Below are 14,732 nucleotides of genomic sequence, written 5' to 3'. Positions count from 1 at the left end.
ATCTCACCACCTGTGTCCTCACCTGTGACATCTGGGTGCTTCAGCAGGAGCAGTAAAGCGTATCTCAGTGTTGTGCTTGTTGTCTCGGTCCCAGCACCAAACAGGTCACTCACAGTCGTTGCCAGATTTTCAAGTGTAAATTCCGATTGTTCATTGTGGTTTGTCTGAGAATAATTTAATGCAATAATGTAATAAATCTTCATCAGCACATCTCATTACATACTCTGCAGTTTTATACAAGTTTATGCATTTACTACTAAAAGTATAAAATTTAAAGTAAAACTCCTTAGCATCCATTCCAAATGGTTATTCTAACTGTATAGAAGTTTATTGAGTCGTGTAGACATTGAGTCTAGTTGATTTGACAAGATGTTTGCAAGTTACTTTTTATAATAAGACTTCTGCAAAATATTTATTTTGTTTCCAACAAATTTCTTGAAAGGAGAAATTAACACATCTTTTTCAAAGACTAGCACTGATTTTTATAAATTTTGAGTTCACTCTTCATCCCCGACTAGTGTAACTCTTGCAATGATGTGATTATCTGCACTTAAGTGCAGTTTTCTACTTTTATCCATTTAAAACACAAATGAAACATTTTATTCATTATCTATTCTGTCCTATAAAACCATATGAAGAAAACTGTATGATAGGTCTAATCTTGGGACATGCAGATTCATACATAAAAATGAATGTCTGAATTCTCAATACAATACTGAACAGTGGAAGACATTTAACTGTATCTTTGGGAATTCCCTATTAAACTAAGGTGGGGCTATAATGAGATTTTTTTGTCATTCAGTTGAACAAATTCATTCTTTCTCAATACATTAATAACTAGATTTTCTCTTAGTTTTAAAAAGGAACATATCATTGCAGGAATATCCTGCATTCTTATTCACCCATCCATCTATTGATGAGTTCAAGATTGATTATCTCAGCTATTTTGAGAAACAGTGTACTAAACAACACAAATGTGCAGGTGCCTTTTCCATATGCTGATATTCTTTGGATATAATCTCAGATTCAGTCTAAGACCCACTTCATTACATAGGGCCCATACCTGTCACTGTTAAGGGTCTAAGAATTGTTAAGGGTCTAAGAATCAGTTCTCTAGCTGATTACTCTAATGGACATAGTGTTAAAATGATTCCTAATAAATTACTACTATATCCATAAATCAGTACTTTCATACTTTTCATTAGAGAAACTTTTACTTGTAGGAGATGGCAATTAATACAGAGACAGTCAACTGTTCAATGTACACAGAATAAAGCACTATGACTTGCTCACCCCTAAATCCTAACGCACTCCTCCCCAGGTTTAAGGATCTTTGTGGAAGAGGAGACCGGAATGTTGTAAGAGCCGTCTGTGATCAATAACATCTGGACACAAAAGGATAGAAGAACAAGAAAACTCACAGTGACTGTGACAGTCTCACAAAAACTGTGGAAGTTTCATCAGATAAAAACCAAATACAAAGTTGGGGTGGGGAGAAAATATGAAACCCCACCTCTAGCTGATTAGATCCTGGGAAGAAGTAGTCAGTTTCTTACAATGATGTGACCCAATGGTGAAAAGAGGGAAAGAAAGAAATCACAAAGTTTGGAAAGAAGAATTAAGAGGATGAAGAGGAGGATAATGAAAATTGAGGCTTATGTTTAAATAACATCACATTAAATTCTCAAATGAACTCTGGGCTGTGTTGGTATATGTTTTTAATCCCAGCACTCAGGAGGCAGAGGCCAACCTGGTCTACAAGAGCTAGTTCCAGGACAGGCTCCAAAGCTACAGAGAGACCCTGTCTAGAAAAACAAAAAAAAAATTCTCAGATGATTAATGGAATTAATGATTAATGGAATATTGCAAAAATAAAATTAAATAAATGTATCAAACATAAAAAACAATTTAAATATCTCCTTGCAGAGCTACAGTAATAAAAGCAGTGAAGTATTGACACACAAATCAATATCAATACCAATAGAGCTTTGATAACCAGGGGTCAACATTTTTACAACCGAGTTCCAAGATTGCTCCATCTAAAGGAAGAGTCTTCACCAGATGATGGTAGAACAGCTGGAAAACTACATGAAAAGAAGAATGCTGGAAATATGAGATAGGGATACGCTTCTTTCCCTATGACTAGGACTCATAGATTATAGAACAAAGTGTCAAAATGCAGATAAACCAGATTTCATCCACAATTCAAGGCTGATGCACTCAAGACATAGCTACAACCCACAGGGTGGAAATATCTTTCCATGTCATTTATTTGGAAAAGTTTATATCTAGATATATGCATAATTCCTTAGCTCTACACAGAAAGGAGTCTAATGGGGAAAATATTAGAATAAAAATTCTCTAAAGACCCTTAAAGGCAAAACATCACACAAAAAGATGTCCATATTCACTGTCTGTTTAGGAGATACCCATTGAATCTGCCTGGTCGTAGCACTTCATACTAACTGAATTGTTGTTAATAATTAAGTTTCAAAATTAAAACTTTTGGCAGCTATTTGGTAAATAGAGGATCTCAAAGACATAAAATACTGTATTAATGTGAATAATCTCAACAGGATCTCAAAAAGAAAAACATAAAGAAAGGTATTATCATTTGACTCAGATGCCCCAGTCCTGGCATATAAACAGAGAATATAAACATATTCTATATATAAACAGAGAATATAATATAAACAGAGAATGTGTCTGCATATGTTCACATATATAGCTTAGAGTATCCCTAGGTAGAAATAAGAAACATATTCATCAGGAGGAATAAGTACATTGTGTTATTAATGCATGAAAATGAAGTTTGCTGCAAAAGAAGGAGGAAGTACTGAAAAAAGATTAACTAAAAAAATGTTTAAGATTCCAAGCAAGTGCAAGAAAACAGAAATTGGATGCCACATGTACTGAGTCAGTTTAGATGATCCGTTCATCACAGAAAGTCTGTACATACAGAAACCACACTAACAACTGCTAAAGATGGTGTGAAAGGAGCGGAGTGATCAGTAGTGGGTGTGGTATGTTTTGTCATAGTAAGGGATTGCTTCCCAACTTGAAGGAGCTGGTAGCTGCAGAGCTTTGAAATCCCATAAAATACCACCATAATATAAGTGAAATATGGCTACAGCTTTGAGATATCACTTTATACTTAGTGGACTAACTTTGTGAACTATATCTTATAAAAATATATATATTAAAAGGCACAAATTAGCTTGGCAGTGGTGGTGTATGCCTTCAATCTGAGCAATTTCAAGTCAAAAACAGGCAGATCTCACTGAGTTGGAGTCCAGCATGCTCTACAAACCAAGTTCCAGGACAGCCAGAACTGTTACACAAAGAAATCTTTTCTTGAAAAAAACAAAGAAATACAAAACAAAGCAAAAAAGGCACAAAATAGACAAAATAGTCTTTCAAAAGAAAATAGCAACATTGGGGGATGCAGATTCCAGAATATTAATTATTGCTACGCACTTGCAGTAATGAAGAACTCAGGAGAGTGAACCTCTAGCAAAAGACAATCTAAGATCTAAAGATCAGTGCAGTAAAATCAATGCCCACAACCAAACCCAAACATCTAGAGTCAACTAGATGTTTACTGAGTTCCAAAGAAATTCAATGAAAAATTATCTTTTGAATAAATTACATAATGCCAATGCAGTTCATGCTGTCAGGATACTCAGTAGATACCAATTATTAACCCCTTTTGGTGAAAATTAATTTGAACTTGTACTCAAAGCCTCATTCCTCTGTACACCTTCTCTTTCCACCACATACTTCTCTTTACATCACTCAATCCTTCTGAAACTAATTCCTGTATCTATCCTTTTAAAATAACAATATGGCCAGATCTATCTTAATTCACTAGACCTGCAGGAATTCTAAGCACACAACATGTGCATTTATGGTGCCAGTATTCCCACTGCCATGATAGTTGGTTATTTTCCACTTGATTAGGATTTTTTCCCAGCTTACCTTCCCTTTGTATCCTTCGTCTCCTCAATTACAATTTTTAAAGAACAGAGCCAATATGTTCTAGTTAACAAATTCCCTCTATATTATCAGTAACCATATGGTGCATCCCAATGCATAATAAGTACTAAAACTGTTTTTCAAATAATCCTAACTTAAAGCATCTCTGACAAACATTTTGGTGTTCCACAAACCACAATATTCAGGCAAATACACAAATTTATATTAATATTTTACCTGCTTTAGTTTAATCAGGTAATAATCAATAAAGTCCCGAGGGTTTGCAACATTCAATGATTCCTGATGCTCTTTAATTTTTTCCAAAAGGTAACTTCTGATATAATTAACATTTTTTGGTACTGTGCGATGACTTCCTGGACAATAGTCAATTAGTGAAGGGAAATTATTGCAGACCTACAAAATCAGACAGAGAAACTTTTGTTAAGGTATACTGTTTTAATTTTAGTTTTATGTGTGGTGTGTGTATGTATCCATGTGTGTGACATGTGTGTGTGGGTGCCTTGGAAGTCACAGATATCAGATTCAATCTGATGTGATAATTGTTTTGGGACACCTAACATGAGTGCTTAAATTGGACTCGAGTCCTTTGGAAGATCAACACATATTCTTAACCACTGCTTCATCTCTCCAACCTTTTCCAAAGAATTTTTTTGAAGAAACAGAGATGAGGAAATACACATACCCGTAATATATAGCAAGACCAACTTGGTTTATAGATTCAGACACAAATGAAAAATAATGTCCAACAAAAGAAGGAGGTGTTTATCACAGGAACAATTCCCTGTGATAGCAGAGAGATTTTTTTTGGGGGGGGAGACCTTCCTGAATAATCAAAGATCATAATCAAGTCTCAACATTCATAAATCACTTTAGTATAAATATTACTTGTGAAAACTGACTAATGACTTATACCACTTCTTTTCTACAAGTCTGAAGTATAATATGATATAAATCTTGGGTATCTTGGCACTGCCCTGAACTGTGAAGATCTTGGAGCCCTGGCTCTGCAGGACCAACCCTTCTCATGCTCCAGCAGATCACATATGGGGTAGATGCTAAGGTGAATCATTTCATTACCCTTGCTCTGGCCCTACATAGTTGCAGTGTTGGCCAGCCTTCCAGGTCTCCCCCTATCTTCACAACCAGGGTGAGCTCTCTGGCACACCCTGGCAGGTTCACCCCTTATAGTGATGAGCTTCTTTCATGCCCTTGGAATTATATCTCCCACACCTCAGGGTAAGATCTACTGGGTTACCCATGCAAAGTACAAAGGCCATTCTTCCACGTGCTGAAACTGGTAAAGTGCAGGATCAAGTCTCCCTCTCTTACAACCTCGAGGTCAGCCCTGCAACCTGCCGCAAGCTACAAGGGAGAAGAGACAATCTCTCCCCAACTCATACCATCATAAGACAGATGAGGGGAGGGCCAGATCTCCTATGCTCATATTTTCTAAGCTGTTCATATGCAGCCCACCATCCCAATTAATAGGGTCAGTAGGGCCAATAGGGTCTGGTCGGCTGTAAAGCCCATGGAGGTACAGGCCCAGCTTTCTCAGTAGCTGAGGTTGGTAAAGAGGAGTTTCAGGTCCCTTGCACACCACAGGTGGCAGTGGCAAGGGGAGGAGGACATCTTTCTCTCACTCTTACCGTCACATGGCATATTTGTAGGTGTGGTCAGTTATTCCACTCTCATAACCTCAGGGTCAGCTCACCTGTACCTCTGCCCACAGGGTCAACTCTACTGTGCTGCCCAGGCTAGGAGTAGGGCCTGCTTTAATGAGTGCTGAATCTGGTAAGGGCAGGGGGTTTCATCTGCCTCAGGCGTAAGGGGTTTAATGGTAAAGGGGACATACCTCCCCAACCACACCAACAAATGACATACAAGTAGTAGGGCCAGCTCTCTCACACTCACAACTTCATGGTTGACTCACCTATATCCCTGTGCACAATGTTCAACTCTTCTATACTGTCCAGGCAAGGTATAGGGTCTGTTCTTCTGAGTTCTGCTGATAGTAGGGGCACGGGCAGCTTTCCAGCTCTTATGACGTCTGGACCAGCTCTCTCACCTGCCACACTCAGTACGGGGTATCTCTCTCACACCCATGCCACCATTTGGCAGATGAGGGCCAGGGTCAGAATCCCCAACCTCACATTCTTAGGGTTGGCACACTCGCATCACTATCAGCAGTATTAGCACCACTGTGGAACTCGAAAGAGGTGCAGGGCCCACTTTTCCTAGGGTTTCAGCCAGTGAGTGACCTGATCTACAGCCCTTTCCTCTTGGCCATATGTGCTATCAGAAGCTATGGACATCAATACAGACCATGACAGCAACAGGTCCATATACTCAGATATGGACCCTGTCTGCAGCAAAGTTCCAGACATCACCATGGCCCTGAGTGGCAACCAAGCCACCCACCTCAGCCCACTCCTCCCTGTTTCACTTCTTCAGATGTGTCTTTCTCCATCTGTACTGAGACATTCTATCTCTGTCTTCCCCATATCACACCGTACATTTGCTCACCATAGCAGTGTCTGACTGCTTGGTGCCTTGTTGCACTGGGGCAGCCCTAATCACGGTCATTCTTTATGGAGAGTTAGGAGACGCCAGTTTAGCATAGGACAATTCTGAGAATATGTGTGTAGGTCACAGAGCATCAAATGACTCCTCATTTCTACCTCTTTATTTGTTAACTAGGATTCCAGAAGACACATCAAGCCACTGAAACTACTCAGTGTTTCCTGCAGATTTCATTGTCATAAATATTCTTTTTCATTTAAGGGAATATTCTTTCTAAACTAAAATATTCCTGCCTAGTAGTATGATGAGGATGTGTTTAATAATCTAAAAGATAAGAATTATGCGTGGAAGAAGGTCCTATGAACAACCGACCACTCTTGTAGATGTCATTGCGAGACTTTGTACAAACAGCTCTGTGGACATCAACTGGTATATCATGGATATGGAACTAGCATTCTCAAGCCAACCTGAAAACCGCCTTTCAGTTTTGTTTTGTTTTGTTTTTGTTTTGTTTTTTGTTTTGTTTTTTTTGGGGGGGGGTTCTTTCGAGACAGGGTTTCTCTGTGGTTTTGGAGCCTGTCCTGGAACTAGCTCTTGTAGACCAGGCTGGTCTCGAATTCACAGAGATCCGCCTGCCTCTGCCTCCCGAGTGCTGGGATTAAAGGCGTGCGCCATCACCGCCCGGCTCGCCTTTCAGTTTTGCTAAAGACTAAGATCTGCCTTCCAGATATGCTTTCCATAATATATTATTCAGAACTATGGTGTCTAATAACCTCAATTTTTGGTCCATATTGAATTTGACCTTTGAGAATGAAAGACTATGAATCTGTTCTCAGAAAAAAAAGATCTTGACTTCACCTGCATCCAGGGGGAGCTCAGTATCCTGACATTCTCATTCACTTTTCCCATCAAGTTAAGAAAATTCTGATCTTTATAGTCAAAACGATTTTGGAAAATAATGGAACAAATGACATTGCAGGGAGCACAGCTCAAGATGAACGTGGGGTCACACGGTAAACCTGAAGAAGCAATTGGAAAAATATTATTAAAATAGACAAAGAAGAAGTTTTGGCTTTGCTAACAGGTAAAGGGTCTTTAGAAGTTTTAAACCATATCCTATCTACAATTTTTCTAACAACTAAGCATTCATTATATGTAGAATCAATGTACTACTTTAATCTTAAATTTGAGTTGGCCTCAACCTCAGTAGTTAAATAAGAACAGCTCATATCTATTACACCAGTTCTTATACTTTAACTATATGGTATTTGAAAGAAAAACCAAAGATTTTTTTAAAATATTTATTTATTATGCATACAATATTCTGTGTGTATGTCTGCAGGCCAGAAGAGGGCACCAGACCTCATTACAGATGGTTGTGAGCCACCATGTGGCTGCTGGGAATTGAACTCAGGGTTCAATTCTTTGGAAGAGCAGGCAATGCTCTTAACCACTGAGCCATCTCTCCAGCCCGAAAACCAAAGATTTTAAAAACCTAATATTTCTAGTATTCAGAACAGAACTGCTTCTTACTAGAATGTCTAGTTTCCATGTACCACTCAGATGAAAGTGGAAGAGTGTACACCTGGAAGATCTTCAGCCACAATGAGTAAACCAAAGAAGCAAGTACTGATCCTAGGAAGGAGGAACCCCACTGCAGGTGAGTTCTGGTATTAGAAGAAAAAAAATCCATGGGAGACTTCCTCCTAGTTACATGAGAATAATTTGTAACCTCAAGAATAGCCACTTCTATGTGGATGAAAGCATTCATTTTACAGTTAGATTTCAAGAAGGGGAAACGATATAAGGCAGTGATAGAGACTTCCCCCTTTTCATCTCATCATTTAAAACAACACATTTTCTCCAGAGGAAGTAAATGCAGTACTTGAAAAATAGACACAGAGTATAAGAAGATCAGTGCTAGACAGAGAGCTCTGCATTCAAAGTACTTGCGGCTGTTTTAGAAAACCAAAGTTCAGTTCTGAGCAGCCTCCTGGTGGCTCATAACTTACAGTAACCCCAGTTCTGGAGGAACATGATACAATTTTCTTACTTCTGCGGCACCAGGTACAAAAGTGGTGCACACATGTATATGCAGGCAAACATTTATACACATAAAATAAAAATAAACAATCTTTTTAAATCTAACAAAGAAGTCTTGGGTAGGCTGCAGTAGGACAAAATGGAGCTTCCAGAAGCGTGATGATAGGGAGGCATGTTCGAAGCACGTGCTACATTTCTGCAAAATGCCTATATGAAGCTCACACTGTATACGTATTAGTGACAATAATGGTTAGTTTTTTAAAAGAAACAAATAATGATTATGTTCAACAAAACTACATAGCATATCTAGGCATAAGTGTGGTTTGTAGATTTGTAAACATTTCCCAAAATCACCATTATTAAAGATGCTGATATAATGCTTAAAATTTTTGTAACACATAGGTGTATGATATCACAGGTCAAAAAATTACAAGGAAATTTCATATTTAGGCCTATTTTTATTTGTGTAAATGTGTTCAGAGGTGTGTGTGTGTACATCTGGGTAGTCTAGGAGAGCATGTTGGATCTCATCGAGTTACCTGATATGAGCACTGGGAACCCATTGTTGCTTCTTTAAAGGAGCATTCTCTCTCAAGTGATAAGCCATCTCACTCCAGCTCTCAGAACAGCTTTTTCTGATGTCTTTTCTATAGTGAGTTTGCTTTGCTCAAATGATGAATATACTTTCAATTCAAACTGAGTCAAAATTTATATGTGTAGATCCCACATAAGGATCACATAAAATAAGTGTTTTGAATAAATTATGAAACATTTAAATATAGGAAACTCCTTGATAGTGTTGTGGCTATGCCAGGGTTTAAAAACATGACTATATTTTATGCTATTAGGAAATGTTTTATTTAAGCCAAAAACATCGAAGGGTAAAAGATTGCGACATTTCTTATGTGTATGCAAGCTGTTCACAGATTAAATTTGATTTTTAGCCTTTCCTTTCACTTTATTTGGAAAAAAACCTTAAAGTCCTTAAAAATAAAATAGGTAATCAGATTTTTTTTTACAGGAAAGAAACTTCTGAAGTAGCATTTATAGCGGTAGCAAAAGAAAAGTGTTTCATTTTCTACAAAAACACACAAAATGTTGAACTTGAGCATAGGTGACTGGCAGGATTAAAAACAGAAACAAAAGGTTAACAATAGTAGTTCATTTTTTTAAAGACATAATTTAATTAAGAAATAATTTCCTTGTTCTCTTTGTGCATCTTGCAGATTTGTGCTATCATATGTGTTTCGATAGATGCAACTCAAAACAGTAAGTGCGATGATATAAAAAAGAGTGAAGCTGTTTACATTTAATGATTTATATATGTTCATTTAATGATTTATATATGTTGAACAATTCCTGAAACTCTGGGATGAATCCAATTACATCACAGTGCATAATCACTTTCATGCAATATGAATTTGGTTACAAATATTTTATTGAAAAAATAAATTTCTCCATGTTCATCAGAGATGTCAGCCTATATTTTTTTTCCTTTTCTCTCTCTCTCTCTCTCTCTCTCTCTCTCTCTCTCTCTCTCTCTCTCTCTCTCTCTCCTCTGTGTGTGGGGTATGTGTATCTTAATCCTGTTCTTCTTTTCTTTTATACTTTGCCTATTTTTGTTACCAGGGAAATACCAACATTGCAAAAAGATTTTTAGAAACACTTCATCGTTTTCTATTTTATCCAATAATTTGAGGAGTATAGGTTTTGGTTCCTTTTGGAAAATCTGATAGAATTATGCACTGAATCCACCTTGTCCTGGCATATTGCAATTGAGAGATTTTCAATTTCTGCTTCTTTATCATTGAATGTTACAAGTCTATTTGAATTATTTATTTTACCTTGATTTGGATTTGGCAGGCTAGACACATATCTGTTTATTTCATATTTTTCAGTTTGGTGGGACATAACTTTTTAGTCCATCCTTGAGATTGCTTGAATTTCAGGTTGGGCAGTGGTGACACATACCTTTGATCCTAGTACCCAGAAGACAGAGGCAGATGAATTTCTGTGAGTTTGAGGCCAGCTTGGTCTACATAGCTAGCTCCAGGAAAGCCAGGGGTACACAGAGAAACTGTGACTCAAAGCGTAGCACTGATTTGTCTAGGAACTTATGATCTAGTCATGTCCGACCTCAAACTCACAAACATATACCTATCTCTGACTCCTGAGTGCTAGGTTTAAAAGTATGCACATCCAGCCTTCTTACTACCTACTTCTTATGTTATTATTTGGTCATTTTTGAAAACTTTATATATGCATCACTAAGTTATTAATTTGAGATTTCTCAAATGTTTTATATAGGCTAGCACCCGTAATGCTGGAAGGTGCTTTGTGGGCTACCAAGAAAGAAAAGTAGTGATCAAGATCACCCAGATATAAACTCATAGTTACAATAACAACTTGGCTGGCAAGGCAGATCAACTGGTGCAGAGTGAGAATGATCATCGTGGAAGTTACAAACAGCATTCTCTTTTGGATAAAGGCCTGTGCCAGGATATAAATTCCATAATCATCACTATTATCTGGTCAAGATCCTATGCCTAGAAAAATCATCAACTTCTGGGGGAATCTGCTACTATCACTCTGCTTAATGGGCATAGTATTAACTCCAAATAAATTCTTGCTATATCTATTGATCAATGCATCTCTCAATCTACATTAGAGAAACTTATTTGTGGTAGATGATGTTTAGCACAGAGACCCACAGCTATTTAAGGCACAGAGGAAAAAGACTATGGTATTATGAGCCATAAATGGGAAATCTATGTCTCACTGTTTCTTCCTAAACCTTGTGGATCAAAATGAAAGAAGGGAAAGAAAAAGGCAAAGATCCTTGAATAAAAGGGGGCAGAAAGAGCTTAAGAGCCAGAAGTGGTGGATAACTATGAGGAAATGGTGTCTTCTGGACACAGCGGGCCAGATGCATGATTAGACTCACAGGAAATATGACAGTATGCCCAATATTTGTGCAGGCCAAAGCCCAAAAATCATCCTTGCATGGAGATAGAATTTAGACATAATGTTCTACATTAATGGATGAGTTATTGTCAATTAGTAGCTTCTGGAAGAGGAAGGGTCAATTTTCTCTAAGAAAGTAGCCCCTGATACAGGCCATGCTCTGTTGGAAGACCACACACAGAATAATATTTGAACATCACAAATTGGTCTTTGGAGGAAATATACAAAAAAAATTGTTAGGAAGAAAAGTAGGTATCTATGAGAAAAATTAGAAGGGAAAGCATTAATAGAATATAATAAAAATGGGACAATTCTGTAGGGCTAGTAAGGTGATGGGCCTGAGAAAAATACTACTACCTAGTCAGCTTGACCAGCATAATTCTTTACTACATTCTAAATCATATCCTTTTATTTATAGGTAAATGTAGCTACCACCCCCTATTAAAAAACAACAACAACAACAACTTCTTTTTACAGCAAATAGAGATCATTAGAAAAAAGCCACAATTGGATACAATGCAGATACCAACTGATCGTGGGAATCCTACCCTTAACAGATACAAATGCATCACAACTCCTGCATCTGTGACTCAGGAAACATCACAGAAGAGGAGGCAGAAAGATTGGAAGAATCAGAATATCAAGAAGTCTAGTAGAAAACAGTCCCTCTTAGAAATGACTTTAAAACAATACTGCAAAAAATGGCAAAATCAGTAGATGTGCTAATGTGGAAAGGGAAAAATTTCAGAGTCCAAACCCTAGACAGGAAACTCCATACAACTAATGACTGCTGGGGTAAGGATAAGTATCCTTGCCAATGGTTAAGCTGTCTTACTGGTTGTCCAAGTGCAGAGTAGTCAACCCTGAAATCATATATATGATATCTTACAACAAAGAGTACTGAAGAGGTTGTGTACATATGTGTACAAGGACATACATATATAATACTAATCAAAGGAAAAAAAGGCTATCAACTATATAGTAGGAAGGGCATGAGAAGGGACAAAAGAGGGTATCTGGGAAGTGATAGAAAGAGAAAAGAAAAAGAATTAATGGTATTCTATTTCAATTAAAACATATTTTTTAAACAAGTACCTAATTCTGAAAGTACTAATGAAAATTTTCTTACAAAAATCTTACATGCCAAGCACAAATTATATTTGGTAAGATATTAAGTGAAAACATTAAGTAGGGTATATAGAAAAGTGGGTATGCGTCTCAGAGGAGTTGGTTGGAGATCACGATGAAAACACATTATATAAGATTCTCAATGCAGTAAATAATTTTTAAACAAATCACAACACAATTCTGAGATCATGCAATAATAGAAAAATAATCGATGAAAATTCTATTGTACTTGGCTAAGAAATGAAAACCTTAAATCATATCAGTAAATGTTAGGACTGTAAATGTTAGCCTAGAAGAATCCCTGTACTGTTCAGTTAATTTGCTCAAATGTCTGTAATCCAATAAAATGAAAACAAATATCCTCTAACTGGGATCTGCCACTATTATAAATAGCAATTATTCTGTAGTGAAATGATCCACAAAGACAAAGTACACTTGTGCTCCTGGAAATGCACAATTATGCAGCTCAAAAGAAAATTAACATGAAACGCATATCAGTTGTTTCTGATTTAGAAACAAAGAAAATTTTAGATAGGATATGATCAACATGTCATATCCACATACCTAAACTAAGATGTGATGCATACACCTACACTTACCATTGGTTTTTCTCAGTTCCTCCACAAGGCACTGTGCTTCTTCTTGAACGCGGTCCTCAATGCTTCTTTTCCCCATGCCCAAATTCCGCAGAGTCATGAGTGAGAATCTCCTTGTCTCTTTCCATCTGTTTCCATTACTAAAAACAATGCCTAAAGAAGCAGTAAAACACTAGAAAAATATTCTAGACTTCTCTTAGGACTGGAGAGGGAAGGGGAGAGGGCGTGGGAGAGAAATGGGAGGAGGAAAGGAGGTGGAAATTTTTAATAAATAAATAAATTTTAAAAAGAAAAAAACTAAAATAAATAAAAATAAATATAAAAAATAAAAGTCATATCTTATGTAAAGAGACAGTTCCATAACTAATCAGTGTTAAAATAAAGAATAAAGTGTAAAATAAAAAAAGAAGCAGCCCCCCAGCACCACCCCCAACCCTGCCCTGCTCTATGCTAGGACCAGTGCTCAAGAACAGTTTTAGGCTCCTACTCTAAGGCTACCCACCCAGAGCAGTGAGTGCCTGCCTACTGGGCAGGCCTAAAGGTCCCCTGTAAGGGAGCCTGGGCACCTTCAGCTTGTGCTCAAGGGTCTCCTGGATCCCTCCCTGCTGCCCCGTTTTGTTCTTCCTTTTGTCCCCGATCATTGGGCTACCAGGCAGCCCTGTTTAGGTACAGAGGAGTTCCATCTAGACAGGCATCCATGCTTTGGTGCTGAGGAGTTCCATCTGGAGGGGACGGTTCCTGCTTCTACACTGAAGAGATACACCCAGAGAGTCAGTCACAGCAAAGACTGGACCAAGACACCAGGCCTCTCCTGGCTCCATTTGAAGGAAGAGATGGGAAGGCGCCAGTGCAAGAATTCCTCCAACAACCTGAAAGGCAACATGACATCACCAGAATCCAGGGATCCCGAAATAAGAATTGTACACCCTACTCCAGAAGAATTAGAAGAAAGTGACTCAAAAGTGAATTATATGAAAATAATAGACGACCTTAAACAGGAGGTGAAAAACTGCCATAAACAATTAGAGATTACAAACAAAAAAGTAGAGGAAATGAATAAATCGCTCAAAGATACCCAAGAAAATCAAGAGAAACAAGAAAAAGCAATCAAACAGGTAAGGGAAGCAGTTCAAGACTTGAAGAATGAAATAGAAGTAATGAAGAAAACACAAACCGAGGGAAGGATGGAGATGGAAAATCTGGGTAAACGAACAGGAACTACAAGACAAGTACTACTAACAGATTACAAGAGATAAAAGGAAGAATGTCAGACACTGAAGATACCATAGAGAAAATAAACACACTGATCAAAGAAAACAGCAAAACCAACAAATTCTCATCACAAAATATTCAGGAAATCTGGCACACAATAAAAAGGACAAACCTAAGAATAATTGGGATGGAAGAAGGAGAAGAAGTACAGCTCAACAGTCCAGAAAATATATTTAATAAAATTATAGAAGAAAACTTTCCCAACCTAAAGAA

The 14,732-nt window shown here is 37.6% G+C and overlaps 1 protein-coding gene across 1 annotated transcript in view; it reads right to left on the bottom strand.

Annotated features, from left to right (window-relative positions):
- LOC101998136 (cytochrome P450 2C27) overlaps positions 1-14,732 on the bottom strand; it is a 32,362-nt gene that overhangs the window by 9,629 nt on the left and 8,001 nt on the right. Inside the window, exons 3-6 of the mRNA XM_005352221.2 lie at positions 13,251-13,400; positions 7,375-7,535; positions 4,213-4,389; positions 23-164 (exon numbers count right to left, since the gene is read on the bottom strand). Coding sequence (XP_005352278.1) covers positions 23-164; positions 4,213-4,389; positions 7,375-7,535; positions 13,251-13,400 — 630 coding nt within the window. The remainder of the gene's footprint in view (positions 1-22; positions 165-4,212; positions 4,390-7,374; positions 7,536-13,250; positions 13,401-14,732) is intronic.

Source organism: Microtus ochrogaster, chromosome 8 (genome assembly GCF_000317375.1).
Source record: "Microtus ochrogaster isolate Prairie Vole_2 chromosome 8, MicOch1.0, whole genome shotgun sequence".
NCBI classification, from domain to species: Eukaryota; Metazoa; Chordata; class Mammalia; order Rodentia; family Cricetidae; genus Microtus; species Microtus ochrogaster.
This window is presented reverse-complemented; position numbering and strand designations above follow the sequence as displayed.